Below are 22,433 nucleotides of genomic sequence, written 5' to 3'. Positions count from 1 at the left end.
CTTTTTGAGGAACCTCCGTACTGCATTCCATAATGGTTGAACTAATTTACATTCCCACCAACAGTGTAGGAGGGTTCTCCTTTCTCCACAAACTCGCCAACATTTGTTGTTGTTTGTCTTTTGGATGGTGGTGATCCTTACTGGTGTGAAGTGATATCTCATTGTGGTTTTAATTTGCATTTCTCTGATGACAAGCGATGTGGAGCATCTTTTCATGTGTCTGTTGGCCATCTGGATTTCTTCTTTGGAGAACTGTCTATTCAGCTCCTCTGCCCATTTTTTAATTGGATTATTTGTTTTTTATTTGTTGAGGTATTTGAGCTCTTTATATATTTTGGATGTCAACCTTTTATCAGATCTGTCATTTGTGAATATATTCTCCCATACTGTAGGATACCTTTTTGTTCTATTGATGGTGTCCTTTGTTGTACAGAAGCTTTGCAGCTTGATATAGTGCCGCCTGTTCATTTTTGCTTTTTGTTTCCCTTGCCAGGGGAGATATGTTCATGAAGAAGTTACTCATGTTTATGTCCATGAGATTTTTGCCTATGTTTTTTTCTAAGAGTTTTATGGTTTCATGACTCACATTCAGGTCTTTGATCCATTTGGAGTTTACTTTTCTGTATGGGGTTAGACAGTGATCCAGTTTCATTCTCTTACATGTAGCTGTCCAGTTTTGCCAGCACCATCTGTTGAAGAGACTGTCATTTCCCCATTGTATGTCCATGGCTCCCTTATCATTTATTAATTGACCATGTATGTTTGGGTTAATGTTTGGAGTCTCTATTCTGTTCCACTGGTCTGTGGCTCTGTTCTTGTGCCAGTACCAAATTGTCTTGATTACTGTGGCTTTGTAGTAGAGCTTGAAGTTGGGGAGTGAGATCCCCCCCACTTTATTCTGCCTTCTCAGGATTGCTTTGGTTATTCGGGGTCTTTCGTGGTTCCAAATGAATTTTTGAACTATTTGTTCCAGTTTATTGAAGAATGCTGTTGGTAATTTGATAGGGATTGCAATGAATCTGTAGATTGCTTTGGGCAGGATGGCCATTTTGACAATATTAATTCTTCCTAGCCAAGAGCCTGGGTTGAGTTTCCATTTGCTAGTGTCCTCTTTAATTTCTCTTAAGAGTGTCTTATAATTTTCAGGGTATAGTCTTTCACTTCCTTGGTTAGGTTTATTCCTAGGTATTTTATTCTTTTTGATGCAGTTGCGAATGGAAGTGTTTTCCTGATTTCTCTTTCTGTTAGTTCATTGTTAGTGTATAGGAAGCCACAGATTTCTGTGTATTAATTTTGCATCCTGCAACTTTGCTGTATTTCGATATCAGTTCTAATAGTTTTGGAGTGGAATCTTTAGGGTTTTTTATGTACAATATCATGTCATCTGCAAATAGTGACAGTTTGACTTCTTCTTTACCAATCTGGGTTCCTTGTATTTCTTTCTTTTGTCTAATTGCTGTGGCTAGGACCTCCAGTACTATGTTAAATAACAGTGGGGAGAGTGGGGATCCTTGTCTTGTTCCCAATCTCAGAGGAAAAGCTTTCAGCCTGTCACTGTTCAGTATGATGTTGGCTGTGGGTTTATCATATATGACCTTTATTGTGTTGAGGTACTTACCCTCTATACCCATTTTGTTGAGATTTTTTATCATGAATGGATGTTGAATTTTATTGTATGCTTTTTCAGCATCTATGGAGATGATCATGTGGTTCTTGTCCTTCTTTTTATTTATGTGTTGGATGATGTTGATGGATTTTCGAATGTTGTACCATGCATGCATCCCTGGGATGAATCCCACTTGGTCATGATGTATGATCCTTTTAGTATATTTTTGAATTCGGTTTGCTAATATTTTGTTGAGTATTTTTACATGTACGTTCATCAGGGATATTGGTCTGTAGTTTTCTTTTTTGGTGGAGTCTCTGTCTGGTTTTGGTGTTAAGATGATGTTGGCTTCATAGAATGAGTTTGGGAGTGTTCCCTCCTCTTCTATTTTTTGGAAAACTTTAAGGAGAATGGGTATTATGTCTTCTCTGTATGTCTGATAAAATTCCGAGGTAAATCCATCTGGCCCGGGGGTTTTGTTCTTGGGTAGTTTTTTGATTACCACTTCAATTTCGTTGCTGGTAATTGGTCTGTTTAGATTTTCTGTTTCTTTCTGGGTCAGTCTTGGAAGGTTGTATTTTTCTAGGAAGCTGTCCATTTCTCCTAGATTTTCCAACTTGTTAGCATATAGGTTTTCATAGTATTCTCTAATAATTCTTTGTATTTCTGTGGGGTCCGTCATGATGTTTCCTTTCTCATTTCTGATTCTGTTGATGTGTGTTGACTCTCTTTTTCTCTTAATAAGTCTGGCTAGAGGCTTATCTATTTTGTTTATTTTCTCGAAGAACCAGCTCTTGGTTTCATTGATTTTTTTTCTATTGTTTTATTCTCAATTTTATTTATTTCTTCTTTGATCTTTATTATTTCCCTCCTTCTGCTGACCTTAGGCCTCATTTGTTCTTCTTTTTCCAGTTTCGATATTTGAGACATTAGACTATTCATTTGTGATTGTTCTTCCTTCTTTAAATATGTCTGGATTGCTATATACTTTCCTCTTAAGACTGCTTTTGCTGCATCCCACAGAAGTTGGGGCTTTGTGTTGTTGTTGTCATTTGTTTCCATATATTGCTGGATTTCCATTTTAATTTGGTCATTGATCCATTGATTATTTAGGGGCATGTTGTTAAGCCTCCATGTGTTTGTGAGCCTTTTTGCTTTCTTGGTACAATTTATTTCTAGTTTTATACCTTTGTGATCTGAAAAGTTGGTTGGTAGGATTTCAATCTTTTGGAATTTATTGAGTTTCTTTTTGTGGCCTAGTTTGTGGTCTATTCTGGAGAATGTTCCATGTACACTTGAGAAGAATGTGTATCCTGTTGCTTTTGGGTGTAGAGTTTTATAGATGTCTATTAGGTCCATCTGTTCTAGTGTGTTGTTCAGTGCCTCTGTGTCCTTACTTATTTTCTGTCTGGTGGATTTATCCTTTGGAGTGAGTGGTGTGTTGAAGTCTCCTAAAATGAATGCATTGCATTTTATTTACTTCTTTAGTTCTGTTAGTATTTGTTTCACATATGCTGGTGCTCCTGTGTTGGGTGCATGTATATTTAGAATGGTTATATTCTCTTGTTGGACTGAGCCCTTTATCATTATGTAATGTCCTTCTTTATCTCTTGTTACTTTCTTTATTTTGAATTCTATTTTGTCTGATACTAGTACTGCAACACCTGCTTTTTTCTCCCTGTTGTTTGCATGGAATATCTTTTTCCACCTCTTGACTTTTAGTCTGTGCATGTCTTTGGGTTTGAGGTGAGTTTCTTGTAAGCAGCATATAGATGGATCTTGCTTTTTTATCCATTCTGTTACTCTGTGTCTTTTGATTGGTGCATTCAGTCCATTTACATTTAGGGTGATTATTGAAAGATATGTACTTATTGCCATTGCAGGCTTTAGATTCGTGGTTACCAAATGTTCAAGGTTAGCTTCTTTAGTATCTTACTGCCTAACTAAACTCACTTATTGAGCTATTATAGGCACTGGGTGATTCTTTATTTCTCTCCCTTCTTATTCCTCATCCTCCATTGTTTATATGTTGGGTGTTTTATTCTGTGCTCTTTTGTGTTTCCTTTAACTGCTTTTGTGGGTAGTTGATTTCATTTTTTGCCTTTAGTTAGTATTTGGTTGATCTGTTTTCTTTGCTGTGATTTTATTTTCTCTGGTCACATTTGTTTAGCCTTAGGACTGCTCCCATCTAGAGCAGTCCCTCTAAAATACCCTGTAGAGGTGGTTTGTGGGAGGCAAATTCCCTCAACTTTTGCTTGTCTGGGAATTGTTTAATCCCTCCTTCATATTTAAATGATAATCGTGCTGGATACAGTAATTTTGGTTCAAGGCCCTTCTGTTTCATTGCATTAAGTATATCATGCCATTCTCTTCTGGCCTGTAAGGTTTCTGTTGAGAAGTCTGATGATAGCCTGATGGGTTTTCCTTTGTAGGTGACCTTTTTCCTCCCTCTAGCTGCCTTTAAAACTCTGTCCTTGTCCTTGATCTTTGCCATTTTAATTATTATGTGTCTTGGTGTTGTATTCCTTGGTTCCCTTCTGTTGGGAGTTCTGTGTACTTCCGTGGTCTGAACAATTATTTCCTCTCCCAGGTTGGGGAATTTTTCAGCAATTATTTCTTCAAATACACTTTCTATCCCTTTTTCTCTCTCTTCTTCCTCTGGTACCCCTATAATGCGGATATTGTTTCTTTTGGATTGTTCACACAGTTCTCTTAATATTGTTTCATTCTTGGAGATCCTTTTATCTCTCTCTGCGTCAGCTTCTATGCGTTTCTGTTCTCTGGTTTCTATTCCATCAATGGCCTCTTGCATCTTATCTATTCTGTTTATAAATCCTTCCAGAGATTGTTTCATTTCTGTAATCTCCTTTCAGACTTCAACCCTTAGCTCTTGCATATTTCTCAGCAGCTCCATCAGCATGGTTATGACCTTTATTTTGAATTCTTTTTCAGGGAAATAGGTTAGGTCTATCTCCCCAGATTCCTTCTCAGGGGAGGATGTCTGGTTAGTCTGGTCTGTATCAAATTCTTCTGCCTTTTCATGGTGATAGAGGTAGTTTTGAGGAGTTGGCACGTCTGTTGGCTGGGAGAACATCCCTTCTTGCTGATTTGTGGCCTTCCTCTCCTGGGAGAATGGCGACCTCTAGTGGCTTGTGCTGGGCATCTGTGTGCAGACGGGGTTTCTGATTCTTGCCCGGCCACTGTGAAAGAAACTCTGTTCTGCTGCTGTGGGCGTGGCCAGCCTCAGGCTGCTGCTCCACTATGGCCGAGTGGTGTCAGGGGAAATGGGCAGGAGGCTGTTAATCTCCATGAGGGGCCTCTAAGCTGTGCTGCTGCCCAGGGGGTTAGGGCACCCGGAGTTCCCCAGGATTCCCAGCTGCTGGGCTGAGTGTCCCGGGATGTTTCCGTCCAGCTGTGGGGTCCCTGTCCCTTTAAGTCTTTCAAAAAGCACTCGCTTTTCTTTGTCCCAGGGGCGCCAGCTGCGGGGACACTGTCCTGTTTCCCTAGTACCCAGCACCCCATGCACGCGCTGTGTCTGTGCTCTGGTGCGGATGGCTAGGGCTGGGTGTTTAGCAGCCCTGGGCTCCCTTTCCCTCCCTGCTCTGACTCCTCTCCTCCCGCCAGGAGCTGGGGTGAGGGGCGCTCTGGTCCCACCGGGCCGTGGCTTGTATCTTACCCCCTTCGTGAGGTGCTGGGTTCTCGCAGGTGTAGGTGTAGTCTGGCTGTTGTCCTGTGTGTTCTGGTCTCTCTTTTAGGGATAGTTGTATTTGTTGTATTTTCAAAAATATATATTGTTTTGGGAGGAGATTTCTGCTGCTCTACTCACACCACCATCTTGGCTCCACCCCCTGGTTAATATACAATCTCCTATTGATTTCAAGTATACAACACAGTCGTTCAGCAGTTACCATATTATTAAATCCTTATCCCCACCAGTGCGGTTACTGCCTCTCAACATAGGAAGATGGTGCAGAATCATTGGCTATATTCATGGTGTACTACCATCCCCATGACCAATTTATGATTATTTTTGCACCCCTTTATTCCCCTCACCCCACCCAACCACCTTAGCCCCTCCCCCATGGTGAACCAGCAGTCACTTCTCAATGTCTATGCATCTACTGCTATTTTGCTTGTTTTGTTTTGTTTTTGGAAATATGATTTGTATCAGATCATCTTAAAGTGACCACCTGAACAAAGGCGGAAGGGGAATATTAACCAGCATCATGTACAGAATTGGGAATAAAAAGTTTTTTATTATTGGTCCTTTTTGTGTATATTCTATGTACTTTACATAAAAGCAATGCTCAGCATAAATAAAATATATAATTGCATTTTCCCCCCTTTATATTAGTTTTGGAGGTTGTCCTTGAAGCTCTAAAAACTGCATATAGCCCTAGTATCAAGAGCTGACCTTCAACTTGTGGAATTGCATAGAATATTTATTTCTAAAATGACTTGAACCAAACCATAAAAGGACTTTTTAGAGTAAGTCACCACCTTACTTTAGTAACTCTTATTAAAGCAAATGGAGTGCTTATAATAGTACACAGTAAACTAGGACCTGACATTCTATATACAATATAATCTCATAATAAAAAAACTCAGACTGGAAGGGCTATGCAAAATGCTGATTATTTTTGTACAGTGAGATTAATTTTTTTCCTTTATGACTTTATATGTTTTCAAATTTTCCAGTTTTCTACAATGAAATGCATTGCCTTGATTAGGGAAAAAAAACTTTGGAAATGTAAAATAATTAACCAATTACGAATTTTTGCATTTTGAATCTTAAGAGTAACTTGATTTTTTGGTAGCATTTCATGTTACAATGATATGGATAACTTTGCTCATGTACCATTGGAGAAAGAGGACATGATCTGTAAATTTACATCTATAAATTTAGGAACTCACTTTACTACATTTTCTTCTGGTTTCTTTATGAGTCAACCAGTGTCACCTTTGTATTTGTGTTCTGATTTTCTGTCAGCTTGAATTTAGGTATAGTCTAATTAGTATTTCCACACACTGATGTCTGTAACTTGCTTCAAGGAAGATGTATTATCTAAATTTGGAAGTTTTTAGGGCCATGATTCCATTTATACCCATTTGAATTTCTGCTCCTTTGGTAGTCCATGCTTCTATATTGTGCAAGCACTCCTGATGCTTCACCTTAACTAAAAGCTGTCTTTCCTCAGATAGAGGACATTCCCTAAAGTTCTCTGGATTCCTTCTAACACTGGCTCTTCTAACCTGCTAAGCACAAATGGGCATTTGACAAAGGACTGTACCCCAGTGCTGCTTCTTAACCATTGAAAGTAAAACTAGCAGATACTTACTGACTGTCATGTCAGGCACTGTTTACAGCTTCACATGTGTTATATCAAGTAGTCTTTATAATAAATTATCTTCTAAATTAGTGACTTGCTGATAAAACTTAATGTCCAGAGAAATTAAGTAAGTAACTTGTTAGTTTAAGGTCATTCATCTAAGAAGTGACCTTGTCTGGACAGGAATCTAGGTTTTCTAAACTCAGAAAAGTTCTTAATTATCACCATCAGTAAATACTCTTTCTCTTTTGACATCATATCGTCTAGTTATACTACCCGAGAGTCTAACTTTGCCACAAGCAAAGAAGAAATGAAGAGAACGGTTGAGCCCATATCATTAAAGACTTTGTTGTCACTGATGTTCATATCGGCACATCCAGGATATGGGCCTGATTACTTTTGACCTCAGCTAATATGAGTGCTCTACTTAAGCTCTTCTAAGATCTCATTACTAGGAATTGCTATACTGCCAATATTTCAAAAGCTGAACTAGTCTGCTGGTTGATATAACCCCCTTTGACTCTTGTTCTACTAACCAACATGCTATTTATCATCATCATTACACCTGGTCATTTGACCCTCTCCTTTCTCCCCAAATACATGGCTATGCTTTCCTGCTCCCTCTGTATCCAGCCTTAAAACTTATTTATAGTTAGAAATTTCAGGGCTGCCTTTGACAGCATCCTAGCATTATTTTTTTCTCAACTTTCTGCTCTTATTTTGGGTCTCTCATCTTCCTGGCTGCCACTTTAGTGATACTAAGAGACATGGAAGTTTTCTGATTAGACAGAAATTTTTCAGTAATCTCTAGTTCATTCCCTGTTACATATAGAGGTTACCCACAGCATTTCCAAATCTTTTCCTTAGGGCTGCCAGTCTGAGAACCAGTCCTTTGCAGACAGCTGGCATTGCCATGATTGGTTTAGATAATTTGGAATCTGATCCTAGGTTTGGGAGGAAGGGTATTGGAGAGGCAACCTGTAATGTTTAATGGTTGCTGCAATACAAATTACCTTTGCTGGATCCACTTTATTGCTGTTTGCTTTGTAGTTGCTTCAGAACTGACTTACTCCATATGCCCATTTGATAAAACCTTTCTAGTTATTCATTCTTATAACAAGATGAAACACCCACAGTGTGCCAATTCACTCATTTCATTTTATTAGAAAAATAGTTGTGAAAGTTATATGCACATGGTAAAAACTCAAAAGGTTGTAAAAGAAAAAGTATCTTTTCTCTAACTGACCCATCAGACCAGATGTAACTACTGTTTCTTATGTATCATTCTAGGAATTTGGATAAATTTAATGTGCATACTTTTTTCTCCTCATATGTTATTGTATGTAATGCTCTGCATCTTGCCTTTTTTCACTTAATAATTTATCCTGGAGATTTTTTTCTTTATACTTCTACATAGATATAACAATTCTTTTGAACATCTGTATAATATTTCATCGTACTGATTTCCTATGAACTATCAAGTTAACATATATTTAGTTATTAAAAGTTAAGTGCCCTGTTAATGTTTTAGTTATTTGAATTGTTCTGCTGTTACAAACAGTGCTATAATAAACTATATTTTTGTGTTATTGAGAGTTTATGTGTAGTAGGTGTTGGCAAACTATGGCCCATAGCTGGGCATCTGTTTTTGTAAATAAAATTATATTGGAAGAAAAGCACAATCATTTGTCTATCTATTGTCTGTGGCTGCTTTAAAAATAGAGTGGATAAGTTGAATTGTGACCAGCCTCATAGCTCACAAAGCTGAAAATATTTACTACCTGACCCTTTAAGAAAAAGTGTGCTGACCCCTCACATAAAGTGTAAATTCCTAGACATGGAATTACGGGATCAAAGAGTATGCACATTTCAAATTTAAATTTTATAATAAAATTAAAATGTAGAGCATTTTTTTCAAATTGCCATCCAAAAGGTTGACCTAATACACAATTCTACAGTGTATGTATTTTCATCAGTCCTCCCTTGTCAGTACTGAGTTTTATCAAAGATGCAAATTTGTCCATCTGGTAAGAATAGTATTGCTTTGTTTTGCATTATTATAATTACGACAAGTTGAGTGTATTTTTCAAAGTTTTTTTTTTGTTATGTATGTTCTGTTAACTGACATTTTGTGATTTATGCCTATTTAAAAAAAACTGGATTATTCATATTTTTCTTCCAGATTTTAGAGTCAATTGCAATTGCATATGAAGTAGAGTAGCCCTATTTCTATCATGTATTGCAAGTATTTTTCCTGGTTACTTATTTTTTTGTAATGTTCGTGATACTTTTCCATATACATAGGCCAAATTTTTTCCTTTTTATTATGAGAAGTTTCGAACATAAAATATTGAAAGAATGATACAGTGAACATCTATGTACTCTTTGCCAAGAGTCAACAATTGTTCACATTTTCCAACATTTGCTTTATTTCTTTACAATTATATTCATATCCCGTTTGTATCATTTGAAAGTAAAATGCAGACAGTGTGACACTTCAACCTTAAATAATTCAGGGTGAATCTCCTAAGAATAAGGATGGTTTCCTGTGTAATCAAACAGCCATTACCTAATTAGCAATTCAGTGGTATCATATAATATACAGTTGATATTTAAAATTCCAGTTTTCTTAAGAATGTCTCTTACAGCCTTTTCTCTTTTTTTTTTCCAAATCAAGATCTATTCAGATGGCACACATTGCAAGTGGTTGATATGTAATTTTAGTATCTTTTAATTGAGAACTGTCTTCTCTTGTTTGTTCTATAAGCATGCTGACTTTAAATACAGCTTTATTGCAGTATAGTTGACTTAAAATTAACTGTACATATTTAAAGTTTACAATATGATGAGTTTTGATATATGTATATATGTGTGAAACCATTACCACAATCAAGATAGTGAACATATCTGTCACTGCCCCCTCCCCAGATTTCTGCATGCTTCACATACACAAATATTTTCAATTATGTATTTTCACTCCATATAGATTCCTAGCACAGCAGTTGTTTTTGTTTCAGGACTTTAAAGATTATGCTCTGCTGTTTTCTCACTTGGCTTATTTCTGATAAGAAATCTGCCTTTGTCCTTATCTTTGTACCTCTGTACATAATGGCTTTTTCCCTCTAGCTGTGTTTGGGCATTTTGATAATGTCTTGGTGCAGTTTTCTTCATGTCTTTTGTGTTGGGGTTTATTGAGCTTCTTGGATGTATGGCGTTTACAGTATTCATCAGATTTGGAAATTTTTGGTCATTAGTTCTTCACAAATTTTTTCTATCCTCACTTCTCTCTCCTCTCAATTGAGGACTCCATTTACATGTGTATTTGGCTGGCTGAAGCTGACTCAGGTCACCAATGTTCTTATTATTTTTTTAAATCATTTTTCCTCTGTGTTTTTGTTTTGGGTAGTTTTCTGTTGCTATGTCTTCAAGGACACTGATCTTTTCTTCTGTAATATCAATTCTACTTTTAATCCAATGTAATTTTCCTTTTCCACATTATGGTTTTCATTTTATGAAATCCGATTTGCATCTTCTTTATATCTTCTGTATCTCTACATTTGGAACATACAGACTACAGTTATAATTAATCACTTTTAATATGTGTCAGTTCAGGGTTGATGTCTTCTTTTTGATTTCTAAATGCTGACATTTCCTTGGGCTTTTTTCTTCAACCTCTGAAGTCTCATTTGGTGATTTTATTAACTCCCACAATTTCAGTTCTCTTCCTAAAATAGTTGCCAAATATGTCTTTCTTTCTCATTCTGTTTCTGAGATGATCATAATTGGTTGTAGTGTTTCTAGTAGTTGGTGGGACATCTTTCAGCTCATTGACAGCTTGCAGTTACTCTATTTAAAACTGAGTCAGCTCTCTTTGATTTCTCCACTGTGTTTATTAATATCTGTTTTCTTGCTGTCAAATTTACCCTTATATTAGCCCATACTCCAGTCTATTGCTATGTCCTTTTACCTCTGTCTTTGAAATATTTTTCATATCTGCCTTGCCTGTGGCCACCACCCTTTATTAACTGACTGGAGTTAGATGGACTGTTTGTGTCCTCCCCACACAATTGCTGAAACCCTAATCCCCCATGGAATGTTTTGAGTAAGTGGGGCATTTGGGAAGTAATTAGGTTATGAGGGTGGTGTCCTCACAAATGGGATTAGTGTCCTTCTAAAAAGAGACAGGGGAGCTTGTCTTCTCTGCTCTCTGCCAAGTGAGGTTACAACAACATGATGGCCACCTACAAATCAGGAAGTGGGCTGTCACCAGATGCTGAATCTGCTGCCACCTTGATCTTGGACTTCCCAGCCCCCAGAACTGTGAGAAATAAATGTGTTTGTTGTTTAAGCCACCCAGCTTATGGTGTATTTGTTGTAACAGCTCTGATTGACTAAGGCAGAGCCAGAGTATTGCCAGTAACTTTATATTGACCTCCTTGCCTCCAGGCTCTTCTTCTAGTTCACCCATTGCACTTTGCTGCTGCATTTCACTTCCTAAAGGATAGATCATATACTGTTCTTTCTTTTGCCTAAACCTTTCAGTAACTGTCTTAGTCCATTTGGGCTGCTATAACAAAATACCATAGACTGGTGTCTTATAAACAATGAAAATTTATTTCCCATAGCTCTGGAGGCTGGAAAGTACAAGATCAAGGTGCCAGCAGATTTGGTGTCTGGTGAGGGCCCACTTGGTTCAAAGAACCAATTTTTCACTGTGTCGTCACATGGCGGAAGGAGATGAGGGATCTCTCTGGGATCTCTTTTGTAAGGGCACCAGTCTCATTCGTGAGGGTTCTGCCCTCATGGCCTTAAGGCCCTACCATCAAATACCCTTACACTAGGGATTGTTTCAATGTAGGAATTTTGGGGGGGACACAAACTTTCAGTCTGTGGTGCTACATCTTGCTTATAAAATATAGTCAACTTGTTCAGCATGCTTCCCAGCCTTTCATGTTATGGTTGTGTTGTTTCTTTCTATCTTAATTCTTGCTGTTTTGTGTGTGCATCCTCTGGGAAGAATGGAAGGCAGTGTCGTACAGTGGTTAAAAGTAAAGAACCTAGAGTCAACTTGGCTGGATTTGAATCTTGACATTACAATTAATCAGGTCTTAGCTATTTTATTTAAACCCACCATCAGGAATCTCAGCTGAAAGAGACTTAATGATACGATAAGATGACAGTATTGTCTATAAAGTGATTATTACAGTGTCTGACATATAGTAAAATTGCCACAAATACTGACTTTTATTACTATTACCCATTTTTGCCTGGCATTCCTATTTCCTTGCATATATTCAATGTTACTTTTCTATGTGGAGTTCTCTTTTGTACTTCCCTTTCCATTTGAAATCCTACTATTCTTAGAAGCCTCATGTCAAATGTTACTTTCGTAAAGTTCCGAAACCAGATGAATTTTCTTTTTTGTCACCATTGTTTTTTATACTTTAACTTTCTTGTACTAATGTTTGTGTACATACTTTATTTCCTCTTGGATTTTAAGCTCGGTGACAGCAAAGACTCTGTCATTGTGTTGTCAGTAGCATCTGGCACAGTACATGTGACAGTTGCTTCATATTTGTTGGATGTGTGAATAAACTGTAGTTCTACCTTGCTTGTATTTATCAAGTATTTGATCTAGAGTGAGTTGTCTGTTACATTAACTATCTTTTAATCACAATCTCCCTAGTTTCTAATGTTTTTAGTTGAATTACACCTTTCCAAACTTAACACAGTAGTTGACATACTAGTTATTAGCATTAATTAGAGTTCTCTGAAAGTATACTCCTCATTCTGTTTAATATCAAAATAAGATTTCAGTTAGGCGTTGTTTCTCTGCCATTGAACCCCCAGTGGACCAGAAAGTCAGACACAGGACTCCTGTTATACCAAGTGTGCTAAACCCTGGTTAGATGATGTTTCACATGACACCTGTAGTTAATGGAAATCATAGAGAAAATCAAGTTAAAAGGAATTACGTATGCTTTGAACACAAGAAGACCTCTATTTCTTAAGCATTAGAACTTAAAATAATTTGCTTTTAGGAAATCTTATTGCATTTAGATTTATTCAAGGAAGGGCAGGGATCCATCAGTTGAGAGGACCTGAAATTTGAAAGGGAGACTGTGATTAGCTGATGCATTAGTTTTAAAACTGGAGCCCTTGAAAGAAAAAGGAAACCTAGAACCAGGAAATGATAATAGAAATGGTAAGTGGAGTTAATTCCTCTTTCTTCTCTCACTAGACTGGGAGCTTTTTGAGGGCAAGGGCCATATCTTCCTGTGTACTTTCTATAATAGTACTTCATGCAGTAAATATTTGTTGAGTGGAGTTCTAATAGAATCAGAGACATAGTGTATGGTGATGCAAAGCCTCTCTGCTGTGTTGCAAAAAGCATTACTTTGAATTGTGTGCCCCAGTTTGATTTCAAAAGGCCTTAAACAACTTGCACATAACTTTGTAAGAACGTTTTTTTCTATAAAGAGAAATTCCTCTTCTCTGAAAGTGCATGGAGTTGTTAGCCCAAGGTCCTAACTATTACCCTTGACATTTAAAGCCCATGAAAGTGTTCCCTCTGCCCCACCTCCTAGGACCGCATTTATAAACTGGTGACTTTTGGTTGAAATACATCTCCTGGGCTTAACGTTTTATTAGGATTGTTTTTTGTACCATAGGAGATGATGGTTTCTATAATAAACTTTTCTACTCTTTGACCTTATCCAAGATAGATGTTATGCTGAATATATACAATTTTTTATACACATTACAAAAGGAGATAATATAGATGAGTAGTCTAGAATACCTCACATAATAGATAAAGTACATAATAGATATTTTATAAATGATAAAAATTTAAAGTTTATTATTAAAAATGGTAAAGGAAGGGATATTATAGAGGTAGAAAACATAGAAGAGATTGTTTTTGTATGATTGTTTCCTGGAGAATTAAATAATTAGAGATTAGCCTGCCTGTACACGATTAATATCATTAGTTTAAAACTAATCTTTTAAAAGTACTTTTTAAATAGAAAACGTGTAAATAAAAATTGACTTATTAATAATGAATGTTTATAATAAAAAATGTTATGTGCCCCTATTGAAAGTAATATATTGAAATCAGTGTGTTCTAGGTCAATGGCTTCTAAGACTCCAGTTGGATTCATTGGACTGGGCAACATGGGAAATCCAATGGCAAAAAATCTCATGAAACATGGCTATCCACTCATTATTTATGATGTGTTCCCTGATGCATGCAAAGAATTTCAAGATGCAGGTGAACAGGTAAGCCTTTTCTTTAAATTTGTTTTGATATTGATGTTTAACAATGAATATACATTCAAGTCTGACAGCTTCTTAGAAAGAAGTATACCTGATGGGATTGTAAACTGAATTTGTTGTTAATTTTATTTCTCTTTCTCTCTCCAATTATAAGTAAATAAATATATTAGAGAATCTGGGGGAAAGGTAGCCTTTATCATCTTCAGGGATGATAAGCAATTCAAGTTGATACTCAGTCTGGGATACATTGTATTTTGAGCAGGTGGATATTACTTTTGGGGGTAACATATCTATTTGATATTGGCACTTTGCAGTGGTTTATATATTTGTAACAGTGGTACTTGATCTCTAAACAGAGGAAATATCTTCCATTAAATACAAAATTTAATCGAAGTTATAATAATATACTCCTTTGGCATTTTGGAGAATAGTATGGTACTTGGTCTCTAAGCAGAAGAAATATCTTCAATTAAATACAAAAGTTAATCAAAGTTATAATAATATATTCCTTTGGCATTTTGGAGAATAATGTTCCAGAAATTTACACGTACTTTGTGTGTGTGTGTATGAAAAATCACAGGCATTTCTCCTTCTCCAAATTGGAGACAGATTTAACCTGGACTGGCAAAGCAGAAGCTTAGGTCCTTTCAAATTATTACTGATGCCATCACTCATCCCTCTATGCCTATAGCCTTTACAACTGGTCTGTGGAGAACTGAAGTGATCATCACCTCTTTGTGAATCTCTTTTCTGCTTCTTCCCAGATTTCGAGAGCTTTCTGATGCTCTGCCTGAATTTCCTTATTCTCTGAAGTTGCCCTTTTACCACCATTCCCAAACAAAATTCTTATTTTTTTAGAGTTGCTGATTTCAGGTAGGTTTGAAGGAAGGTTAATTTAAGAATAAGACTTATCTTTGAATACAGGAGGTATTTTCATTTTAAAAGGGCAAGAAAGACCTCACCAAAAAAGAAAATTACAGACCAATAACCCTGATGAACATAGATGCAAAAATACTCAACAAAATATTAGCAAACCGAATTAAAAAATACTTCAAGATGATCATACACCATGACCAAGTGGGATTCATCTCAGGGATGCAAGGATGGTACAACATTCGAAAATCCATCAACATCATCCACCACATAAACAAAAAGGACAAAAATCACATTATCATCTCCATAGATGCTGAAAAAGCATTCGACAAAATTCAACATCCATTCATGATAAAAACTCTCAACAAAAATGGGTATAGAGGGCAAGTACCTCAACATAATAAAGGTCATATATGATAAACCCACAGTCAACATCATAATGAACAGTGAGAAGCTGAAAGCTTTTCCTCTGAGATCAGGAACAAGACAGGGATGCCCACTCTCCCCACTGTTATTCAACATAGTACTTGAGGTCCTAGCCACGGCAATTAGACAAAACAAAGAAATACAAGGAATCCAGACTGGTAAAGAAGAAGTCAAACTGTCACTATTTGCAGATGACATGATATTGTACATAAAAAACCCTAAAGACTCCACTCCAAAACTACTAGAACTAATATAGGAATTCAGCAAAGTTGCAGGATGCAAAATTAATACACAGAAATCTGTGGCTTCCTATACACTAACAATGAACTAACAGAAAGAGAAATCAGGAAAAAAATTCCATTCGCAATTGCATCAAAAAGAATAAAATACCTAGGAATAAACCTAACCAAGGAGGTGAAAGACCTATACCCTGAAAACTATAAGACACTCTTAAGAGAAATTAAAGAGGATATTAACAAATGGAAACTCATCCCATGTTCTTGGCTAGGAAGAATTAATATTGTCAAAATGGCCATCCTGCCCAAAGCAATCTACAGATTCAATGCAATCCCTATCAAATTACCAACAGCATTCTTCAACGAACGGGAACAAATAGTTCAAAAATTCATATGGAACCACCTAAGACCCTGAATAGCCAAAGCAATCCTGAGAAGGAAGAATAAAGTGGCGGGGATCTTGTTCCCCAACTTCAAGCTCTACTACAAAGCCACAGTAATCAAGACAATTTGGTACTGGCACAAGAACAGAGCCACAGACCAGTGGAACAGAATAGAGACTCCAGACATTAACCCAAACATATATGGCCAATTAATATATGATAAAGGAGCCATGGACATACAGTGGAGAAATGACAGCCTCTTCAACAGTTGGTATTGGCAAAACTGGACAGCTACATGTAATAGAATGAAACTGAATCACTATCTAACCCCATACACAAAAGTAAATTCGAAGTGGATCAAAGACCTGAATGTAAGCCATGAAACCATAAAACTCCTAGAAAAAAACATAGGCAAAAATCTCTTGGACATAAACATGAGCGACTTCTTCATGAACATATTTCCCCAGGCAAGGGAAACAAAAGCAAAAATGAACAAGTGGGACTATATCAAGCTGAAAAGCTTCTATACAGCAAAGGACACCATCAATAGAACAAAAAGGTATCCTACAGTATGGGAGAATATATTCATAAATGACAGATCCGATGAAGGTTGATACCCAAAATATATAAAGAGCTCACGCACCTCAACACACAAAAAGCAAATAATCGAATTAAAAAATGGGCCGAGGAGCTGAACAGGCAGTTCTCCAAAGAAGAAATTCAGATGGCCAACAGGTACATGAAAAGATGCTCCACATCGCTAATCATCAGAGAAATGCAAATTAAAAGCACAATGAGATATCACCTCACACCAGTAAGGATTGTCACCATCCAAAAGACAAACAACAGCAAATGTTGGCGAGGTTGTGGAGAAAGGGGAACCCTCCTACACTGCTGGTGGGAATGTAAATTAGTTCAACCATTGTGGAAAGCAGTATGGAGGTTCCTAAAAAAGCTCAAAATAGAAATACTATTTGACCCAGAAATTCCACTTTTGGGAATTTACCCTAAGAATGCAGCAGTCCAGTTTGAAAAAGTCAGATGCACCCCCATGTTTATCGCAGCACTATTTACAATAGTCAAGAAATGGAAGCAACCTAAGTGTCCATCAGTAGATGAATGGATAAAGAAGATGTGGTACATATACACAATGGAATATTATTCAGCCATAAGAAGAAAACAAATCCTACCATTTGCAACAACATGGATGAAGGTAGAGGGTATTATGCTCAATGAAATAAGCCAGGCAGAGAAAGACAAGCACCAAATAATTTCACTCATATGTGGAATATAAGAACAAAGAAAAAACTGAAGGAACCAAACAGCAGCAGCACCACAGAACCCAAGAATGGACTAACAGTTACCAAAGGGAAAGGGACTGGGGAGGATGGGTGGGAAGGGAGGGATAAGGAGGGTGGAAAAGAAAGGGGGCATTATGATTAGCATGTATAATGTGGGGAGAGGCATGGGGAGGGCTGTGCAACACAGAGAAGACAAGTAGTGATTCTACAGCATCTTACTATGCTGTTGGACAGTGACTGTAATGGGGGTTGTGGAGGGGACTTGGTGAAGGGGGGAACCTAGTAAACATGTTTCTCATGTAATTGTAGATTAATGATACCAAAATAAAAAAAAGGAAAGAAAAGCTAAGATTTAGTGAGTGCCTATTGTGTGTCAGGTCTTTCACTAAATATTTGGTATTTACTATCTAATTTTATCTTTGCAGCAGAAGTGTTATCAGGAAATGATTCTTGGAGAAGTTAAATAACATCCCCAAGGTTACACAGTTTGTGAATTGCAAGAGCCAGGATCTGAACAAAAATTATCTTTCTTTGACTTTGGAGCTTTAGCTCTTTTAATTATGTGAAGCATAGTCACTAATTATTGTGAGACAGTTTTGAGTGTGTGTGTGTGTGTGTGTGTGTGTGTGTTTGGTATCTCCCTTGATAATTGTGAAATGTAGCTGTTATCTGTAACCTAGACTACCCGGAAGTAAAGTGCCTAGATTCCTTTTGGATCAGTAATGTCAAGCCACTGATCATATAACACTCCCTACCTTCTCTCTTTAATGTGTTCTGCACCCATGGAGTTTGTTGGAATTAAATAATAATTATCTATTATAATTGGTTATATAGTGAGTGGGTATACATAGTTAGTTGAATAGTGGCCCCCAAAAGGATGTCCTACAAAGTTTTTAGAAGAAAATGGAGGGGTAAATCTTCATGAGCTTGGATTTGACAAAGGATTCTTAGATATGACACCAAGAGCATAAGCAACATAATTAAAAATAAGTCTTTGTCAAAATTAAAAAGTTTTGTGCTCAAGAAAACACCACCAAGAAAGAGTGAAAAGAAAACCCACAGAATGGGATAAAATATTTGCAAATCATGTATCTGTTAAGGAACTTGTATCTAGAATATGTAAGAAGTCATGCAACTCAAAACTAAAAAGGTAGCTCAGTTAAGTGGGCAAAGGATCTGAATAGACATTTCTCCATGATAAATAAATGGTCAATAAATATATGAAAAGATGCTAGCTCCATTAGTCATCAGGTAAGTGTAATCAGAACCACATTGAGATTTCCATACCCTGGAGGATGGATAGAATCAAATAGTCATATAACAGCACTGAACCCTCACACACTGCTGATGAGAAGGTAAATTTGTCCAGTCACTTTCGAAAAGAATCTGGCAGTACCTCAAACAATTACATGTAGAATTACAGTGTGACCCAGTGATTCTACTCCTAGACAAATACCCAGAAGACAGGAACTTGTATATAAATAGCAGCATTATTCATTATAACCAAGAGATGTAAATAACCCAAATGTCCATCAGTAGATGAATAGATAAACAAAAGGTAGTATATCCATACAATGAAATATTATTCAGCTATAAAAAGAAATGAAGTACTGATACATGCTACATAGATGAACCTTGAAAACTTAAGTGAAAGAAGCCAGTCACAAAAGACCATGTACTATACAATTCAACTCATGGTCCAGAATAGAGAAATCATACTATAGAGACAGAAAGTAAATTAGTGGAAGCTTAGTGCTGGGGTGTGGGGAGGGATGAGAAGGCAAGCATGGGGGAGTGATTGCTAATGGATATGGGGTTCTTGAGGTGATGAAAAGGTTCTAAAATTGTGATGATTGTACATATTTGTGAATAAAAACTATCAAATTATATATTTTACATGGGCAAACTGTATGGTATGTGAACTGTATCTTAACTATTTTTTTTAAATGTCCAAGTCTTAACCCCCAGTACCTGTGAATGTGATCTTATTTGGAAACAGGGTCTTTGCAGACATAATTAAGTTAAATCTTGAGATGAGATTATCCTGGATTTAGAGTGGGCTCTAAATGTGCAAGAGACAGAAAAGTAGAAGACACAGAAAGACACAAAGGGGAACGTCATGGGAAATCAGAGACAGACTTTAGAGTTGTACTGTGGTAAGCCAAGGACACAGGAGCCACCAGAAGCTAGGAGAGGCAAAGAAGTACCCTCCTTTGGAGAGAGCATGGTACTGCCTACACCTGAATTTCACACTTCTGGGAGAATAAGTTTCTGTTTTAAGCCACCATGCTTGTGGTAATTTGCTGCAGCAGCCATAGGAACTAATTCAGCAAATATTGGGAGTCTGTGGGTTTGGAATCTGCCTTGACCATTTAGAGCCTGCAATCTTTGACAGGTTATATAATGTCTTTATATCTCTGTTTCTTCATGTGTGAAGTAAGGATAATAATAATGCCTTTCTCAGAGAGTTGTTATGAGGATTAAATGAATGAATATATGTAAAGAGCTTAAAATAGTGTTTAGCAGATACTAAGTACTGTGTGTCAGTGTCAGTCAGTTCCTGTAAGATTGAGTTTCACCTTTGCTGTACAGAGTTGTTACTCCTTTTCTAATGCTTTCCATACAAGTGACAGTGTCAGAGTCTCTGGCTTCTCTGTGAAGAAAAGGTACTTTTTATTGCTCTGATCACTGTGGGTTGAGGCTACCTTAGAATCACTTAGCAAAGGGTAGTAATATGTGAAAAGATGCTAGCTTCATTTGTCATCAGATAAGTGTAATCAAAACCACAATGAGCATTAGCAGTGAGTGAGGGTTCAGTGTCTCCACACTTGCTGTTATACGACTATTTGATTCTACCCATCCTAGAGGGACAGGGCCTTCATTAATTTCCTAACTTGACAGCTGTTTCTTAAATACTTCCTCTGTGCCAGGCAGAGGGAATATAGACTAGAAGAAAATAGTCACAGTCCTTGCCTTTGGTGGCCAATAGGAGGTGTTAGATTATGAAATCACACATGTATGTGATTCCAAATTGCAATGTCAAAAGAAAAAGAGTCTCATTAATTTTTAGTAGAATATTCCTTACATTAGGGGAGAGAGCAGAGGAAATTCTCTCTGAGGACTAGACATTTAGGCACATAGCAGAAGAATAAGGATTTATTCACATGAAGCAGTTTTCTTTAAAAGTGGAAGCCTCAGTCTCCAAGTTTCTAGGGTTTTTTTGTTGTGTGTGTGAAATTTTTAATTTTATTTTTACTATTTTTTGTGTATATATATATATTGATTGATTGATATACAGCCTTATTCTAGTTTTCTACTGTAGGTCAGCAGATACAGTTGACTACCTCCATATGTCTTAACAGTCAACTTTGTGCTGAGGAGAATAAAACAAGTTTAGTTCGAAGTATTAGATGTAATACTAAATAATATTACAAGTAAATTTCTATTAAAATTATATTTTGACTATAATAAAGTGCTGAGGCAGTTTCTGAAGAGTAAAAATAACTAATTGTTAAAAAGATTAATTTCATTTCTCATAGGAAGTATTATATGTAATCTTTGTTCACCTATAAGCAGAAATGATGTAGTCTGAAATGAAAGTCATAGAGATAAGATCTCTTGGTCCTAAACAGAAATTAGAAGGTTCTAGGATACAGACTCAATGATTGGATTTTCCTTTTTTCCCCTCTTCCTTGAAGTACGTAAGTGGGTATAAGGAAGGAAACAAGATGGTTTCTGGGTAGCTGCCCTTCCCCGATAAGTGAAGAGTGAAGACTTCTCTTAGCTTCATGTCTGCAGTTCTCACCCCTGCGAAACACAGTGGGGAGTTCTGTGGGTGGTGCACACTGAGTCAGCAAGCCTGGAAGAGAGAATCCTCTTTTCCCACATCCCATCTTCCTCACACCTCTGCTTCCTCTAAGAGTCTTGACTTTTAAGGGGTCCTCTGAGTATTGACTAAGCAGCAGCAGAAGGTAGGACAATGTGAAACTTGGGTGAATGAAGGGAGAAGGCTGAAGGGTAAAGGCTTTGGGCCTGAGGGGAAGTATCATTTCATAATAAATGATGGATGAATAAGTAAGTTCTGATATATTAAACTGTCAATATTAGTATTTCATAGTTATGTTTAGTTTTTAAAAATGTTGGATTAAAAAAAAGTTTAATTCTACTACTAAAAGGTGAATACAAGACTTGGGATGAGATGGAAAAATGCAGGTGAAAACCTTGAAATTTCTTGCTGTTGTGCACAATAGTGCAGTGAAGTAATTAAGGGTTCAGAAATGCAGAGTACATTTGAGTTGACACTTAACTTTTTAAGGGCAGGGGTCCTCTTCTTTCCCCAATGTTACTATGTCAAGTGAAACTGATGAAAAAATTAGTTATTTTTCAACAAAGATTGCAGAAAGGCTGGCTAGTTGATTTCTGGTATTGAATATGCTTTCAGTGGGAAATATGCAGGGAGAGAAAGTACCAAGGTAGACATACCTGGATCAAAGAGCACTCAACTCATTCCAAGATCTTTGGATTTCACCATGAGGAGGCACTTTTTCTTTTTATAAAGGTCAAAGCTGGAGATTTATTGTTTCATGTAACTAAAGAGTCTGGGAGTGGTCTGATCCTGGGCAGTGCTTTAGAATGTTCCAGCCAGAGGCTTTTCTTCAAGTTCTACCTAGTAGTAAAACATTCTGCATGGATTATGCAGGAAATAAAAACTTTGACAGGTTAAATATGTTTTATATGACTGATTGTATTAATCAACTTATTTATCCCTTTAAATGTTAGCCTATTCTAATAGGGCATTTATAATTGGTTGAATATGGTATTTGTGGTCATGTCCATAAAATGGGCATTCTTCCTTCAGTATCCCTGTATTATATCCATATTTCTACAATGCATCATTTCGACTTTTAGCATCTTTTGTAAGAATGTAACCCATGATAAATTATCAGGCCTATGTGTGTTAGAGGTGATGAATCAATAAATTGTGAAAGTATTGTGGACATAAA

The 22,433-nt window shown here is 36.8% G+C and overlaps 1 protein-coding gene across 1 annotated transcript in view; it reads left to right on the top strand.

The window, feature by feature from the left end:
• Positions 1-22,433, top strand: part of HIBADH (3-hydroxyisobutyrate dehydrogenase) — a 132,056-nt gene that overhangs the window by 2,804 nt on the left and 106,819 nt on the right. Inside the window, exon 2 of the mRNA XM_036897443.2 lies at positions 14,054-14,214. Coding sequence (XP_036753338.1) covers positions 14,054-14,214 — 161 coding nt within the window. The remainder of the gene's footprint in view (positions 1-14,053; positions 14,215-22,433) is intronic.

This window comes from Manis pentadactyla, chromosome 7 (assembly GCF_030020395.1).
Source record: "Manis pentadactyla isolate mManPen7 chromosome 7, mManPen7.hap1, whole genome shotgun sequence".
NCBI classification, from domain to species: domain Eukaryota; kingdom Metazoa; phylum Chordata; class Mammalia; order Pholidota; family Manidae; genus Manis; species Manis pentadactyla.
The sequence above is the reverse complement of the archived record's forward strand: the minus strand, read 5'-3'. Positions and strand labels throughout refer to the sequence as shown.